The sequence below is a fragment of the Hipposideros armiger genome, unplaced genomic scaffold (assembly GCF_001890085.2).
Source record: "Hipposideros armiger isolate ML-2016 unplaced genomic scaffold, ASM189008v1 scaffold_48, whole genome shotgun sequence".
Classification (NCBI taxonomy): domain Eukaryota; kingdom Metazoa; phylum Chordata; class Mammalia; order Chiroptera; family Hipposideridae; genus Hipposideros; species Hipposideros armiger.
In genome coordinates this window covers 4,450,874-4,467,226 of record NW_017731398.1, presented here as the reverse complement: position 1 = coordinate 4,467,226, position 16,353 = coordinate 4,450,874, and the positions used below count along the sequence as shown (strand labels likewise).

The following is a 16,353-nucleotide window of genomic DNA, read 5'->3' as shown; positions in this document are numbered from 1 at the left end:
GCATGATCATGAATTTAGGGCTGAAGGGTCATAATCTCCGTAATTGATGCTTAAGTGGTTCAAGAAGAAAATTAGAATAAGAAATAACGAGGATTGGTGACTATACTTAACGATACTAGGGGCCAGCTGAGTGGCTCAGTTGGTTAAGAGCTCGCTCAAGAGTGTGAGCGCTAACCAACAGGGTCGCTGGTTCAAGTCCCGGCCCAAGCTGAGCTGCCAACAGGTGATAGGATGGCTCAGCTAAAATAAAAAACAAAAAACAAAAAAACAATACTGTATTGATACTTCAAAGTTGCTGAGAGTCAATCTTAGAAGTTCTCTCCACATACACGAAAAGGTAACTGTGAATAGATGTGTTAACTAATTTTATCGTAACCATTTCACAATGTTTATCAAATCATCACGTTGTCCACCTTAAACATACACAATGTTATATGTCAATTATATCTCAATTAAGCTGAAAAATAAGTGCAAAAATTAGGATCTATTACATAATAGGTAAATCTGTAGAGATAAAGCGAATGTGGCAAAATGTTAACCCTAAATAAATCTAGGTGAAATATATGACAGTTTATTGTAATTTTCTCACAATTTTTCTGAATCCTTGAACTCTTTAAATTTTTTTAATTAAAAATATTTAATTAAAAAAGAAAGGATGAACCTGCCTTGACATTGCCCAGAACACTGATGTAGGGGGTGCTGAAGTGTCACTGGAGTGCTAAAACTCCCACCAGACATGCAACTCGAAAACAAAATGTTGTGAAAACCTCCCTTTGGAGAATACCACAGTGGTTGGAAAGAAGTCCTGAGACAGACCACTTATGATAGGGAGACGAAGTTCTCAAGGGCAAACTGAAGCATCAATAGACAGTTCTGTCACTTTTTGGCCTCTCAGAGAAGATCTTCCTTCTCTGCCCTTCCCCTGTGAAGAAGTTCTGTCTCTCTTCTCAAAAAACCTAAATATATATATTTAAAACAAAATTTTTTTTTTAGTTTTTCAGTTACAGTTCACATACAATATTGTATTAGTTTCATGTGTACAATAATGATTAGACATTTATAAACCTTACAAACTGATCACCCAGTTAAATCTAGGAATACCTATTTTTTAAATGTTGAAAAGAGAACCAAATTATTAGCCCTTCTTTTTAATCTGGTACTGCCAGCTGTACAATCTTGAACAAATCACTTCATCCATGCAACAAACGTTTATTTAGTATCTACTCTGTGCCAGGTTCTGTTTCAGATACTGGGGACATAGCAAGGAGTAACACACATGGTACATACCCTCATGGAGTTTACAGTCTAGCGACATGTGACAGACATTGGGGGTTGGCAACCTTTCTTAATTTTGTCCGAAAAGCAATGTGTGAGGGCAAGAAAGTAATGCACGCTACAGGCTGGGAGTAAATATTTGCAAAGCACATATCTGACCGATTCTAGGGTCCAGTTTGGGAAATTTTGAATCTGAGGTGGCCGTGGGATGTGAAGGTGTCCACTAGGTTTAAATACCTCTGGGTTTAGGAGATGGGTCTGGGTTACAGGTGGACTGGGAAGCATCAGCATATAACTGATAACTGAAGCCAAAGGAAGAGGGTGAGACAGGCCAGGGAAAATGGAAAGGAGGTGTGGGGTATACACCTCCCAGAGCTGGGGGGGTATAGTCAATGCCCAACGCATCTGAGCTGGGCAGAGGAAGAGGCCTGCAGAGCGGACTGAGTGGAGCGCCCTTAGGGGCAGGTAGGGGAAAAAAAAAAAGTGGAGTCTGAGGTCCCAAAAAAATACTTAAGACAAATCACTCTGATTTAAGAGTACCTCTCAACAAGGGGGGAGCGCAAGGACTGAGAAGCGTGGAGTTACGGCAGACCTTGAGCACAGGTATTTCGGTAGGTGGAAGGCGGACTGGACGGGATAAGGAGTGGGAGGGAAAGGGCGAGCACAGCAGCTGTCTCTGCAAAGCTGGCTGCCCGCCGGAGATAAGGAGGTGGGGACGCAGGGGCGAGCGCACTGGAGCGATGGAGACGGAAGCGTGATGACCCCCAAGCGGGAAGGAGCAACAAAGGGGAGGCCAGGAGCGCAAGGACGCCGCGTTCCGTCCAGGTGCTGGAGCGCCCCCTGCGCGCCCGCCAACCGGCCACCCTGCCAGAGCACGCGCGTGGAGGCCACGCAGCACACGGGAGCCGAGGGTCACCACCAGGGTGCGCGGTCCTCATGCCGCTCTTCCGAGGAACGTCCCCGCCCCACGCACCCTGCTCGACCTCAGAGCCACAGCTGGACACCCGAGGCCACGCTAAGTAACGGGCTGGGAACGCCCACGACGCGGCCTCCCAGGATCTCGACCGCGCGAGGACGCGCCCTCCGGCTAGCCCCGCCCTCCGGCTAGCCCCGCCCTTGCTCTTTCTTTGTTTCGCGCCCGGAGGTCTCGCGAGAGCTGGGCGGCAAATCTCGCGAGCGCGGGCCCGGGCCGGCTCCGCGGCTCTCGCGGTGTTTGCGTGAGACTGCGCTCTTCCTTCCTCCCCGGCCGGCCGGCCGCCTTCATTCCGTTCCCCGCCCGGCCTCCCCTCGTTCCCCGCGGGCCCCTCCTCGCGGGCTAATATGGTCTCCAGCGATGGACGCCCCAAGTGCAGGTCAGTTTCCGTCCGCCGCCTGCGGCCTGGAGGCTGCCGCCGCCGCGCGCTGTCCGGCGCCGCGTCCCTGCCGCTCTCGCCTGGAGTCGCTCGGCCGGCCCCCGGGCCGCGGGCTCGGGTCGCTTCCCGGGGCCTCCGCGCCCGGGCCGCGAGAGCCGCCGGCGTGACCCCCGGGGCCGCCCGCCCGCCTCCGCTCCTTCGCGGCCCTGCGGCGGGGGTGGCCCACCTCCCCGCCCCCAGTCACAGGGTAGGGTGGGGGCCGGGGTCTCCGCAGCCCTGCGGTTCCGCTGTCCGGCCTCGAGCCGCTCGCTCCCCCGCTCGCTTGGCTTCTGCCAGCGGCCAAGGCCGAGCGCTGCTCCGCCGGGTCTCGGACCCCGTACTGCGGCGCGGGGCCGCCTCCCTCTGCCCGCCGCGCGCCCCTCTCCACAAAGAAGAGAGGAAACGCTGCAGCTCCTGGAAGCGGGCCGTGGCGACCGCTCCTCGCCTCGGGCCTGGGGCCTGGCCGTGTGGAGGGTCCTGCGCCCCCGCCGCGATGAGTCTGCACAAAAGATGGGCAGGGCTTTTCCCGCAGCGCTGCCTCCCCGCCGCTCCCCGAGACCCGCAGGAGCCGGGGCACGTTCCCGGGAGACCCCTCTGCCTCGACTTTGTAGTTGAGCTTCAATTCCTGCAAAACCAGACGTGTCTTTTAGGGAGAATCTGCTCATTGACCCAAACCTGTTACGGTGTTTTTTTTGTTTGTTTTTTTGTTTGGTTTGGTTGGTTGGTTTTGATTTTGTCTATGGGGTTGAATGCTCTGTCAAAATCTTGTCTTTTTGATTCTTTTTTTTTTTAAAGTCCCTGTAATATAACTGTGGCGTTCTCAAATTGTTCTGTTTGTACTTACGAAAAATAACCAGGACGTGTCTGCCCCAAACATGCCTATACAACATTTCTGTCATGCTTATTGTCCTTTTCCAGGTATTGTTTATCACATACGGGAGTTAATCATGTTACCAGTTTTTACTTGATAAAAGTCATGGTTTTAGAGCCGTACTGTCCAATCCAGTGGACAACTAGCCACATGTGGCTATTTAAATTAAAATTATTTAAGATTAAATAAAATTAAAAATTAAGTTCCTCAGCCGCTGTAGCCACATTTCACATGCTCAGTAGTCACGTGTGGCTAATGGCTAACTTATTGGACAGTGTAAATAGAGAATATTTCCACCATTGCAGGAAATTCTGTTGGACAAAGCTGACTTCCAGGTATTTTTACTTTGAATAAGATACTTTGTAACTGTTAAATGAAAGTATTTTCTTTTTTCCCCAGGAGACACCTTTGAGTACCTTATTGAAACATTAAATGACAGTTCACATAAGAAGTTCTTCAATCTACCTAAGCTTGGAGGCACCAAGTATGGTAATGTTGCTTAAATTTTCTTGTTTTTTTCTTAGTTTCTGATAGTAAAAATGCATTGGTGAAACTGAGCAGAAGAAATTTTAAATCTGTTCTCACCATGTTGTAACAGGTACACCTACACATATCTCTCACATTTTTAAAACTCTGTTTGGGACAACTTGTGTTTGAGAAAGATGTAAGCCCATACCTTAACTTCTCATTTAAAAATCTTAATTAAGCAATGATTTTTCCCCCCCAAAGAAACTACTGCAATTAAAACACAAAAACACAGCCTGATGATATTCTACAGCTATTAAATGTACCTTTTAATTTTTCAAGTGGACAGTTCCCACATTTCTTTAGAATTGCCGTCCTTTGAACAGGAATCACCGAAAACCCTCTGATTTGATTTATTCTCCAGCACTGGGCATGGTACTGGGGTAATTTAGTTAAGAAGTTCGCTCGAGCCTGTACACCAACACTGTGGCAGACCTTTGCAGCACCTGACCAGGGTCATACCTTTCACTGAGGTCTCAGAAGAGTGAACTTGGCTGAACCCCAGGGTATTGGATGGAAGTCTTCACTTTATTGACAACGTTGAGTGACTTTCTCACACAGGCCAGTGAAGGGAAGACCTGTTTGGAAGAGTGATTATTTTCAGACTTTTTAGTAAAGACTACTTGAAAAGATAAATGACAAATATATTGGAGTCAGTTTTGGAGGGAGCTTTTCTTTATCTTGGTGTTTTTCCCCTTCTTGCTTTATTTAATTTAATTAAGAAGATTGCTTTTGTGATTTTCTTGTAGATTTTGATGGACTTGAATATTTAGGACAGCCACTAGTAGTATTTTCTCATACATGGGAGAAGAGTGAGATATTTTGGAGTATCTCAGATGATCCCCATCTTAGAATCACATTGCCATTTAAAAACACACAGCTCCCCAAATGAAAGCAGTTTCTTTCACCTGCCTGTCGATGTGCAGCGATTTGCATTAGTGCCCATGCCCTCCTCCACATTTATTTTATCTCTTCACTGATGATCATTTTCTATGAACTTTAAAAGGAGAAAAGCTAAATTGATATTATACAAGAAAGGGTTTTTATTTCCCCTTGCTTCTCCCAAATATTCAGTGACTCTGACCTGGAACTTCCTTGACCCACATTCCATAGCTTAATAAAAGAGCCTCTGTAAGGATGTTTAAGTTGAGTATGCAAGTTCTTTTTTTTAAGATTTTTTTTTTTTAATTGGGAAATTGGGGGGATGGGAACAGAGCTGGGGAATTGGGGGAAGGGGAACAGACAAGTTGCTGTCGTTTTGTTCTTCAGTCTAGTTGTGGAGGACGTTGCTTCACTGGCCCAAGTTGGCACCATCATTGTGCTCTTCCCGGGTGAGGCAGATCAGTCGCCGGCTTCTGGACTGCCGCTCATTGCGGCTGCTGGCCGCTCACGCTGGCTGCTGGCTACACACGGTAGCCCATGGCAACCCACTGCCAACAGGGGCTGCAGCTTAAGCCGTCGCCGCCGGCGACTCATGGCAGCCCAGCTCCAGGTTGAGCTGTTGTTCAGCATCTTAGCTGTAGAGGGCAGTGTCACTGGTCCTCATATGTGGGATCCGAACTGGGGCCCTCTGGCATCCCAAGCCAGTTCTTAACCATCGCGCCACTCGGCCAACCCATGCAAGTTCTTTCTGTGGGCAATTTGTGGAAATGTGCCTGCTTGAAGGTGGTTTCCCAGATGGAGGAAATCAGTTGGAAACTATCTAAACAACTGAGGAGTGCGTTGAAAGAGGATGATTAATAAGGTAAAAGCTAAATTATCTCTGGCAAATAATCTGTCACGCGCATCTGTACATGAGTGCCTCCCAGGGTACCAGGTTTTTATAGCCCTGATGTGTACAGTGATGAGCACTTGTAAATATCAGAGCCTTCGGAACAGAAATTTGGTTTTGATTTCTGTGGGGTTAAAACCCTGGTTGTTACCACCATCACCCTATTTATAAATAAAGCTGCTGTGTATGTAATATTTAAAATTTGATGCAGGCTTCTCATTACATAGAATTTCTGGATTGAAAGTGTGCTGTGCCCTCCACCCTTACCAGACCCTTTTCTTCTTATACTCTGACTGTATTCTCTCTGTTCCAGTCTTTATTCTTAAGAATAAGGAACAAAGACTCACTTAGCTCAGCACTTAAATAGAGAAGATGTTCCAGTTTCCAGACATTTAAAGACAAAGTAGGAAAGCACAGTCAGGCCTCGCGAGAACCAGCATTGCTCAGCCAAACGCTGTCCTGTGTGTCACTTGAAGGCTGCCTGGTCTCTTTACCCCTGTTTCTTTTTGAATGTCTACTCTCCAGTCTCCTGTCTACAGCCCATTTTTCTTACTCATTTTGGGCAGTGCCCAGTGTAGGCTTGCAGGCCATCTTGTTGTGTTACGATTGGCTCACCAGCCAGTTCAGACTGTACCTTTAGATTACTTTCACCTACTGGATGAACCTATTTTGCTGGGCTTGTCAGGTGCCTGTTGCTGGTCTAGTTACCTTGCTGGAACAGGGACAAGAGTCCCAGTTTTCTAATCTTGTCTTTTTCTTGGACTCTGGAAAGGACTGTGAGCTGGGAAGCAGTGAAGCAGTAAGCTTGTGATGTTTGCACACAAGACGTCACTTTATAAGGATTACCTTTCCTGACACTGTCCATTCACCACTTCTCCACATTTGGTCCAAGGGTCTGTTGGTTTTAACTCTGCTTCTGTTGACAAATCCTGTTCTACGTTAGGCCTTTCTGGTAGCAAAGAGCAGACACCCACTAGCTCACGTGAAGAAAGATTTGTTGTTTGACAAAGCTCCCAGGCCAATGAAATGTGGCTGGATCTTAAGAAATTGGGCAGTGGACCTGAGAGGAAGCTCTTTATTTTTTCTCACTGGGCTTCAGATTTCTGCCCCCCTCCTCTGTTCCGCTCCCTCTGCTTCGCTGCAGACAAGCCGCCTCTGCCTGCCCAGTTTATATACATGGCAGCCTCAGCCCCTGGCTTAGCCTTAACACCCTTCTGCTTCAGTTTGTGTCCTGAGTGCAGATTCCTGAGTGATGAAGCTCATTGTCCCAGGGTATTTTTTCTCCCCAGGCCGTTGGTCATTGACCTGCCAGGGGACTGAGTGGCTCTTGCTTCAGCGGTGCAGCCAGGGAGGTAATGGATACCTAGGACTGTGCATGCCATGGCAGCAGATAGCACCAGGCTCCATGCTTACCAGGAGTGAAAGAGAAGAGGGTTTCTGTGCCTTCATTGACGACAGATACTCTTCTCCTTCTCTGCTCTGTTTGTCAGTGAGTGGAAAAAAAAATCTTAGCAGGAATCTCTTCTCCTTTTCTGCCTTCTTAGACTCTCTGTGGCATTTTAAAAAGCAGAGGTCAGCCTTCCTAACTGGAAATCAGTCCGTCCATCCTGGTGCTGGTTGGAGACAGAAGCAGTCAAGTCCGGTGGGTTACAGGGCTTTCTAGGATGGTTTCTTGTCCTTTCTCCAGGCTCCTGGCCTTGAGCAGGGCTCTTGGGTTTACACGGTAGCTGCTCCAGCTGGGGCTGACCCAGTACCCTCCCATCTCTGAGTTTGGACTGGGAAGAAGCCCTGGGGCTTTAGGCTGGTCTGCAGAGTGCCCGCTCCTCAGCCTAGTGTGTTGTCTGACTGACTTATCTAAAGCCAGTTGTTAATGTCGATTTCTCCTGTGGGCCATTTCTTCATGACTCTTTAAACCTGGAATTTCCACTTTTTATCAATGACAAGACCTTTGTACATTATCTGTTTGTCTTCACTGCATTGCTTTGTGATGGGCAGGGAGATAGTCTTACCTGCACTTTATAGAGATGAGGAAAATGAGTGTAAGAATCTAAGTAATTTGCCAAAAGTCCCATGTCTTATAAGTGAGGAATTTGGTCTGAGACTCATATCTTCTGATTTCAGACCAGTACTTTTGCCCCCTTAATACCATTCTGTTTCCCAGCTTAACAATAGCAGTAATAAAATGCTAGTATTTATTGAGTACCTGCTATATCCATTCTGTAAGATAAGCTCTGTTGTCATCCACCTGGTCAAGGTCCCACTACCAAGTACCATTGCCTGCTGAGTGGTAGAGGAGAAATGTGCGGTTCTGAAGCCTCTGCTTGTAAATCCTGCAACACAGGGGGCTGCCAGCCCGTGTGGACAAGGACCGTACGGGCAGCACAGACAAGGGAAGTGGCCCCGGTTGGAATTGTGGCAAAATGAAAGGGCAGGTGGTGCTCAGTTCCAGCACAAATGTGGGCTTGGTGCCGTAAAATTCTCTGATGTTTATCTTAAGCCAGAAATTTGGATTTTCATGTGAAAATTTTCTGGTTTTTCGATGTTGGCACTTAAAATGTTAAAACTCTGCAGAACAAACAACACATCAGCAGGCCGACAGTTTGTGACCCGTGCGCTCTCAGTGCCGTGCTGCCTCGTCTTGGTGGCAGCCTCAGGGCCTCCAGTTTGGGGGGCTGGGCCTGCCTCTCACCGGTTCCCCCGTGTGAAGTAGCCACCTCAGCGTCTTTTTCCAGAGCCCGAACCACCTGTTGGATCTTCCACTGAACAATTGACCGAGAGATTATCTATTGTTATCGGCTCATTTCAGAAGTGTGATAACACAAATGGCCATACTTTTCCAGCTTTAGGTTACCAGCTTGTCCTGGTTCCCACATGTCCTTTTGATTACCTGTCCTTAGAAGATTAGCTTTCCGGATTCATAGAATTCTAGACATTCCTGGTTACAAGAGGCGGAATGAATCCCGTCCAGTGTCCAGTTTCCTGCTTGGTGCATATGAATCTCTCAACAAGACACATTCAGTTAACATCTATTGAGTGAGTACTCACCTGTTTCTGACAAATGAAAGATGGCTAAGCCAGCATGGTGGTGCTAAAGAAAGCATCGCATTTAGCAATGGGGACATAAACGGAGACTATGTAAGGACAGTGCTTCAGTGTGTTGTAGCCGTCTCAATTCAGTCAGAAGGTAGAACAGGGGAAGTTTACTATCAATAACTATTGGCTGTGAGCCGGGAACAGCAGTGCCCCCTTATCCACTGTTTCTCTTTCCGTAGTTTCAGTTACCTGTGGTCAATTGCAGCTCAAAAAAATTAAATGGAAAATTCCAGAAATAATTCATAAGTTTTAAGTTGCGAACCGTTCTGAGTACCATGATGAAATTTTGCACCGTCCCCCTCCATTCCTCCGGGGACGTGAATCATCCTGTGTCCAGTGTCTCCTTGCTGTAGACGCTCCCTGCCCGTTGGTCACCTAGTAGCCATCTCGGTTATACCCTTATTTTATAATGGTCCCAGAGCGCAAGAGTAGTGATGCTGGCAATTCGGAGATGCCAAAGATAAGCCATAAAGTGCTTCCTTTATGTGAAAAGGTGAAAGTTTTCAATTTAGTAAGGAAAGAAAAAAATTCGTTTGCTGAGGTTGCTAAGATCCAGGGTGAGGATGAACCTTCTATGCATGAAATTGCCTAATTTACAATTAAACCTTCTCATAATTGTGTACGTATGGGAGAAAACATAATATACATAAGGCCCGGTACTGACAGAGGTTTCAGGCATCCACTGGGGGTCCAGGCACGGCACTGCCACAGATCCGGGGCCTGTGGTTGTAAGATGTAAAGGGAGCCATATGGCGTTGTCGGGCTGGAGGAGGCCCGGGGGCGCTCAGGCAGAAGGTTCCAGCCCTCATTGGAGGAGATATGGCTCAGCCCACGAGCTCACTAGATAGCAGACAAGTTTGCCGGTTTGACCAGGCATGGTGAGGGCATGCACTGAGAGGACAGATATTGGTGGGGCCAGGTGATGGCCGGGTGGTGGGCACTCGCAGCAGGAGCTCTGAGTAACAACCACAGATGCTGGAAAGCGTGAGGAAGAGAACTGTATTGGTTTTCTATCACTGCATGACAGATGAAACCAAAAGCTGTGGTTTGCATCAGTAGTACACATCTGTTACTGCTCCTAGCTCGGGGGTGGGGAACTAGGGAAGGGCTGAGGTGAGAAGCTGTGGTACAGGGCCTCCTGAGGTCATGGCGTCCAGGAGTTGGGCTGCAGTCATCTGAAGGCCTGACTGGGGTGGAGGGCCTGCTTCGCATGGCCTCATGGCCGGCGGTGTATGCCGTCAGCACAGAGGCCTGTATGACAATAGGCTGTTAGCCTCCCAGAGAGGATCCAGGGAGGAAGGCTGCTGCGAAATACGTTATATCCCAGCCTTGGCCATCACACATACCCCATTGGCCACACAGACAGCTGGTCTTCATTGTAGGAAGTCAGGTGAGAGCCAGGAGGTGAGGGTCACTGCCCTTAGCCTGGAGGCCACCTACCAGGGAAAGAAGTAAGTCAGCTGTTTGGGAGGGAAAGGGTATTTGCAACTTTGTAACTTCCTCTGGTAGTTACCAACTGAGACAACTTTTGTAACTTTAGTGCTTCTGAAAGACAAACTGTTCAGTTAAAACACTTTTTTCTTATAGCACTCTTACGTGATAATTGCTTTTTCATTTATCAATTAGCTCTCACACAATAGAGGTAAAAACCTGTAAGACCACCAAGATTACAGCACAACAGAAGCCCCCTGCCCTGCCCCGACTTCCCTGCAGAGAACGCTGTTCTCAGTTCTGGCTATTTCTTTCAGTCGTTTCCTCCATACAGTTAAATAGCCTTGCTTATACAGCTCTTTCTCGATTTTTCGATTTTAGACTTGACTTTCTTATATGGAAAATGAGAATTTGGCGCTTTTCTTCTCTCCTGCGTACATCCCATGTACCTCTTCCTAGTATAGTTATGGCAATTTTTGGTTAAGTCGGCATTCAGTGTTTATATTGTTATGACTGTAAATACTCTGACAGTCCATGCGGTAGATGGTTGCATCTTCTCTTACAACTTCATATTGTTTCCTGGATAAATAATTGTCTTTTTTTGTTTACTTAGTTTTCTATGCCCTTGCCAGTTCATCTTCAAACTCTCCAAAATAACGGAACTCCCCCTGGTGTGATCAGGTAGTCCGTCTATGATTTCCCCCTCTTGGCAGCGCCCCACCTGAGACTGACCGTGCTGGAGCTGGTGCAGCCCTCGTCCTGCGAGGCCCTCTGCCTCCCCTGTGAGGCTTGGCCCAGCTTTCCTCATCTTCTCCATTTACCTTCTTGTTTTATAGAACATATCCTCCAGTAGCTTCCTCAGAAAGGGTGCCTGGAAAGGGAAGTGTTGAGCCCTCGCGTGATGAATTCAGTGTGCTTGTGTCTGGTTTCTAGGTGGCAGTTCTTTTCCCTGGAGCTCTGAAGGCACGCACGGTTCCCTTGCTGTCTCGCTTCTCTCACCCCCCTTACGAAATCCCAGGCACCCTGATTTCTAGTCTTTGTCTCTGATGGCCCTTCTCTCTGTGGATGCCTAGTTCCACTTTCTCTATTCTGCTCAGTCCATTACCAATTATCTGTGCACTGTCTTCCAGAATTTTGTTAGTTTTGCTTCTCCCCGTCTGTTCCTGTGTGTTCATAACTTTTTTATTTCTTTGCTATTACCTTAGCGGTTTCAGGAGGGACTGGAGGAAATTGTTGATGTTTCCAAGTTACCCTGTTTTTCTAGAAATCTGATGAGATGCTTTTTATGAAAGTACTCTTAACAAAAATTACTCCTGAGACGGTTTTTCCAGAATAATTAACAAAATACAAAATTAATCTTATGTATTTGCTTCTATGATATTTTCTTTCTTATTATTTCCAAATGTTCTATTTAAAAATTTCCCTTGTGGGGTGACCGGTTAGCTCAGTTGGTTAGAGCATGGTACTGATAACACCAAGGTTGCCAGTTCGATCCCCGCATGGGCCACTCTGAGCTGCGTCCTCCCTAAAAGTGTCAACTATGCCATTGTAGCATGAAAACAATGTGTAACCAATGACCATGGCTGTTCCCCAATAAAGCTTAAAAAAAAATAAAGAATTCCCCCTGTATTTCCTCTTGGTTTGGGGGACTTCATTATGTTTCTGATTGAGGTAAGAGTGGAAACTAACACTCATTAGTACCTACTATTTGTCATAATATGTGTGAGGGTTTTACATGTAGACAGCTGATGAGGTAAGTGTTCTTCATACCCCTCCCTGTTAGGTAGCTGGTGTTGCCTCTTTACATGAGAAAAGACAGCATCTTGAGCCCCTTTCCTAGGACACACCTGTAGTCACCTAGTATACCTGACTATGGAGTTCTTTATCCCCTTGACTCGCAACTCCATTAATCTTTCATTTATGTGGGTTGAAGTTTCCAAGCATAAAGGCAGAGAGAGAATAGTATAAAAACTTACAATGAATTTGTCAGCCAGTTATCAACATTTTGCCAATCTTTGTTTCAAATACTCCATTTTTTAACCTGTAGATATACTTCAGTATACATTTCTCTTTTTTTAAGGTTTTATTGGGGAATTGGGGGAGGGGAACAGACAAGTTGCTGTCCTTTTGTTCTTCAGTCTAGTTGTGGAGGATGTCACTTCACTGGCCAATGTTGGACGGCTGCTCACAGTGGCTCATGGCAGCTCATGAAAGCTCACTCCTGCTGCCGGCTAGCCCCACTGCAGCCTATGTCGCCGTCACCGGCAACTCAGGCAGCCCAGCTCCAGGTCAATTGAGCTGTTGTTCACCATCTTCGCTGTAGAGGGTGCAGCATCACTGGCCCTCGTGTGACATCCGAACCCCAGCCCTGCTGCTCAGAGTTGGCATCCCAAGCCAACTCGTAACCAACGCGCCACTCAGCCAACCTTTCAGTATATATTTCTGATGTAGGAAAAGAAACCATAACCTGTTATTATACCTAACAAATTCACAGTCATTCCTTAATATGATCTAAAACCCAACCCATATTCAGATTTCTCTGGTTGTCTCAAAACTACATTCCTGGGCCGGCCAAGTAGCGTGTTGGTTAAGAGTTGGCTTGGGACGACAGCTCTGAGCAGCAGGGCCCCGGTTCCAATCCCACATGAGGGCCAATGACGCTGCGCTCTCTACAGCTAAGATGGTGAACAACAGCTCAACTTGGAGCTGGGCTGCCGTGAGTCACTGGCGACGGTGTAGGCTGCAGCCCCTGCTGCAGTGGGCTGCCATAAGCTACCGTGAGTGACCGGAAGTCAGCGAGAGCTGCCGTGAGCCGCGGTGAGCGGCTGTCCAATGGCCGGCGACCGATCTGCCTCACCCGGGAAGAGCGCAATGATAATACCAACATGGGCCAGTGAAGCGACGTCCTCCACAACTAGACTGAAGAACAAAAGGACAGCAACTTGTCTGTTCCTCTTCCCCGATTTCCCAATGTTGTTTCCCTCCCCCAATTCCACAATAAAATCTTAAAAAAAACAAAAAAAAAACGTTCTTACGGTTGGTTTGTTCAGATAGGATCACACGTAGCATTTGGTCTCTGAAGTCTCTTGTAAAAATCGGTAATCTTCCTCTCTCCTTTTTCCGTGTCATTCATGTTGAAGAAACCAGTTCTTTATTCTGGTTTGGCTGATTTCGTCTTCGTGGTTTCACTTTACTGTCCCTTGTATTTCCTGTTAACTGGAAGTTAGGCTAGGTGTTTGATTACACTCAGGCTTACATACGTATATATGGGTTTTTGCAAGAACACCTCATGGTTGGTGCTTATATTTCCGGTGCTATCAGGAGGCAAATGTCTACGACCTCCCACTTTTGGTGACGCTAAATGGGTGTAGTTGTTCTCAGCTTGGTCCCTTGGTCAGAAGTTCCCCTTTCCCACATTACCTGATGATTTCAGCATGCCCTTATGATCATTGTCTAGATCAGGGGTCAGCAAACTTTTGAGACGGAAGAGCCGCCAGGGGTCAGCTAACTGGCTCGTGAACCCCATGCGGCTGTTTGGGTACGTACATGTGACTGAAGTAAAATTGAAAATGGAAATAAAACTATCATAGTTTCATTTATAAAATTTTAAAAAAGGATATTATTCACATAATGGTGATTATGTAAAAATATATTTATGGCTCTCGAGTAATTTTTAAATTGTTGTGAGGGACAGAATTGGCTCTTCCAGGGGTCGGCAAACTTTTGAGATGGAACGTATCCAAAGAGCCACATGTGGTTTGCGAGCCGCAGTTTGCCGACCCCTGGTCTAGACCCATCATTTCATTACATGTTGCATATTGGTGATTTTTTTAATCATGTCGTTTCTTCTACATTTATTAGCTATAATTTTTCTACAATGAGGAACTTGCTCTGAACTATTTCCTTACTTGAAATCAGGAATGAGAGGATTAATGATTGACTTTTCTCCTCTTTATTTGTAAGTTTTCAGGGTAATGAGTTGTTCTAGCAATTTCCATTGGTGATCGATGAAAGGTTGTTTTTTTTTTGAGTCATTATGAACTGAGGGCTATTTATGTCCTCAATATATTTGAGTGAATTGCAGTCATTATTCATTTTGATGCTTGGATTGATCTGTTAGTGTCCCCATTAGTCTGTGATAACTTCCTTGGTTTCTGACACAGATGGTCCAGGATTTGTATGCATACCCTTTCCTGAGCATGGAACTGGCCATTTCTCCAGGGAACTGTTTTTTTTTGTTTGTTTGTTTGTTTGTTTGTTTGTTTTTAGCTGAGCCATCCTGCTACCTGTTGGTAGCTCAGCGGCTGCTCAGCTCGGGCCGGGACTTGAACCGCTGTTGCTCAGAGCTCAAATTCTTGAGCGAGCTCTTAACCAACTGAGCCACTCGGCCGGCCCTGGTTTTTTAAAAATGGGGAATAGTATTTAGCGACAGCAGGCTGAGTTCTTAGGGTTATTACTGTTGGATTATCTTGGGCGTTTTCACTGAACACAGCAGGAAATATTTTTAAGAAAGGGGGAAAAAAATCGTTTGTATGTATGATTACAACTGAAATGTGTTTTTTAACTTAGCTACTCTGATTTTGTACTTGTACTTAGTTCCTCTTGGAAATCCTGGTTCTCAGCTCCAGTAACAGAAGTACTTTTTGCTGTTTTCTCCCTCTCTCTCTCTCTCTCTCTCTCTCTCTCCACACACGCACACACACACATATGTATGTATATGTGTGTGCGTGCATATATGAACGACAGTTTCAGAATTAGAAAATCAGTACCAGCGCCTGAATCTTTTGGTCCTTAATACCTGTCCTGCCAGGGAAGCCCAGCCCAAATGCTGTATGGGGTGTAGACTAGGATTTTCAGTTTACCCTCTCATTGTTCTTTCTGTGGGAAAAGTGCATATTTTCATATATTTAATGTTTGAAACATGCATCATGCATTTTTCGCTCCCTTTCTCGCTGGACTGGCTGCACTGTGACACTTTGCGCTGCTCTTGCTCTCAGGCCCTCGGTGGTATTCTGCCCTAACAGCTGCACGTGATCCATTGTGGGTTTCCATGGTTTGCCCAACCTTCGCTTTAAGTCCGATGGAAGCACTTTTATGTGGCAGTATCTGCTGTGAGAATTTATTATGATGGAAAAAATTTAAATACTGAAACCTGTTTATGGCATTCTAAAACTGGTTATCAAGAGTGAATGACAGTTTTCATGAAATGAGTTTTACCCACACCTAAGCACCCTGATTTCCTGATTTATTTTTAAACTTCAACCATTTTTTATGGAAATTTTTTAAGTCTATTACAAGCTTTTACATAGTTTAACCATTTTTTGCCACAATAGGGATGTCTTCGTTACTGTATTTAATTTGATTTTCAGTGCTTTCCAGTTTTTCTATCTCTCTGAATGTGACTTTGTATTTGTCAGTTTCATGTGCCCAGGTCAGCCAGCTCTTGTGAGGGTTTTATCTGCTTATCCAGGCCTGGCTTGCATATAGGCACGCCGGATTTGTGGAAGCCCAGTGTCGGCAGGAATGGGTTTAAGTCCATGTTTCCTAGACGAAAATGTTCTTAAACGGAGAGAACAGTGCATCTCTGTCTTCATCTAACGTTGTGCTGTTGTAATCTTTACGTAGTTGTGACTGTTCCCTATTAATAGTGATATTTTCTCTTGATTCAGATATCCTGCCTTACTCAATACGGGTCCTGTTGGAAGCTGCTGTGCGAAATTTTGATGGCTTTTTCGTGAAAAGGGAAGATGTCATGAACATTTTAGACTGGAAAACCAAACAAAGCAATGTCGAAGTGCCCTTTTTCCCTGCCCGTGTTCTGCTTCAAGATTTTACGTGAGTGACAGGGTTCTTTTGCATGAATGAATTTCAGAGTGTTCCCTCCTTAAAATTCAGATTCCCTGATGGTTGGCTCCATTGTTTTTTAATTTTGAAGATTAACTTATGAATTTTTAAAAATTGCCCTTTCTAAACTGAAGCAATTCTTTAAAAATTAG

The 16,353-nt window shown here is 46.0% G+C and overlaps 1 protein-coding gene across 1 annotated transcript in view; it reads left to right on the top strand.

The window, feature by feature from the left end:
• Positions 1 to 2,463: 2,463 nt before the first annotated feature.
• IREB2 (iron responsive element binding protein 2) overlaps positions 2,464 to 16,353 on the top strand; it is a 42,051-nt gene continuing 28,161 nt past the window's right edge. The window contains exons 1-3 of the mRNA XM_019640212.1: positions 2,464 to 2,627; positions 3,937 to 4,026; positions 16,027 to 16,192. Of these exons, the coding sequence (XP_019495757.1) occupies positions 2,609 to 2,627; positions 3,937 to 4,026; positions 16,027 to 16,192 (275 nt within the window). The 5' untranslated portion in view covers positions 2,464 to 2,608. The remainder of the gene's footprint in view (positions 2,628 to 3,936; positions 4,027 to 16,026; positions 16,193 to 16,353) is intronic.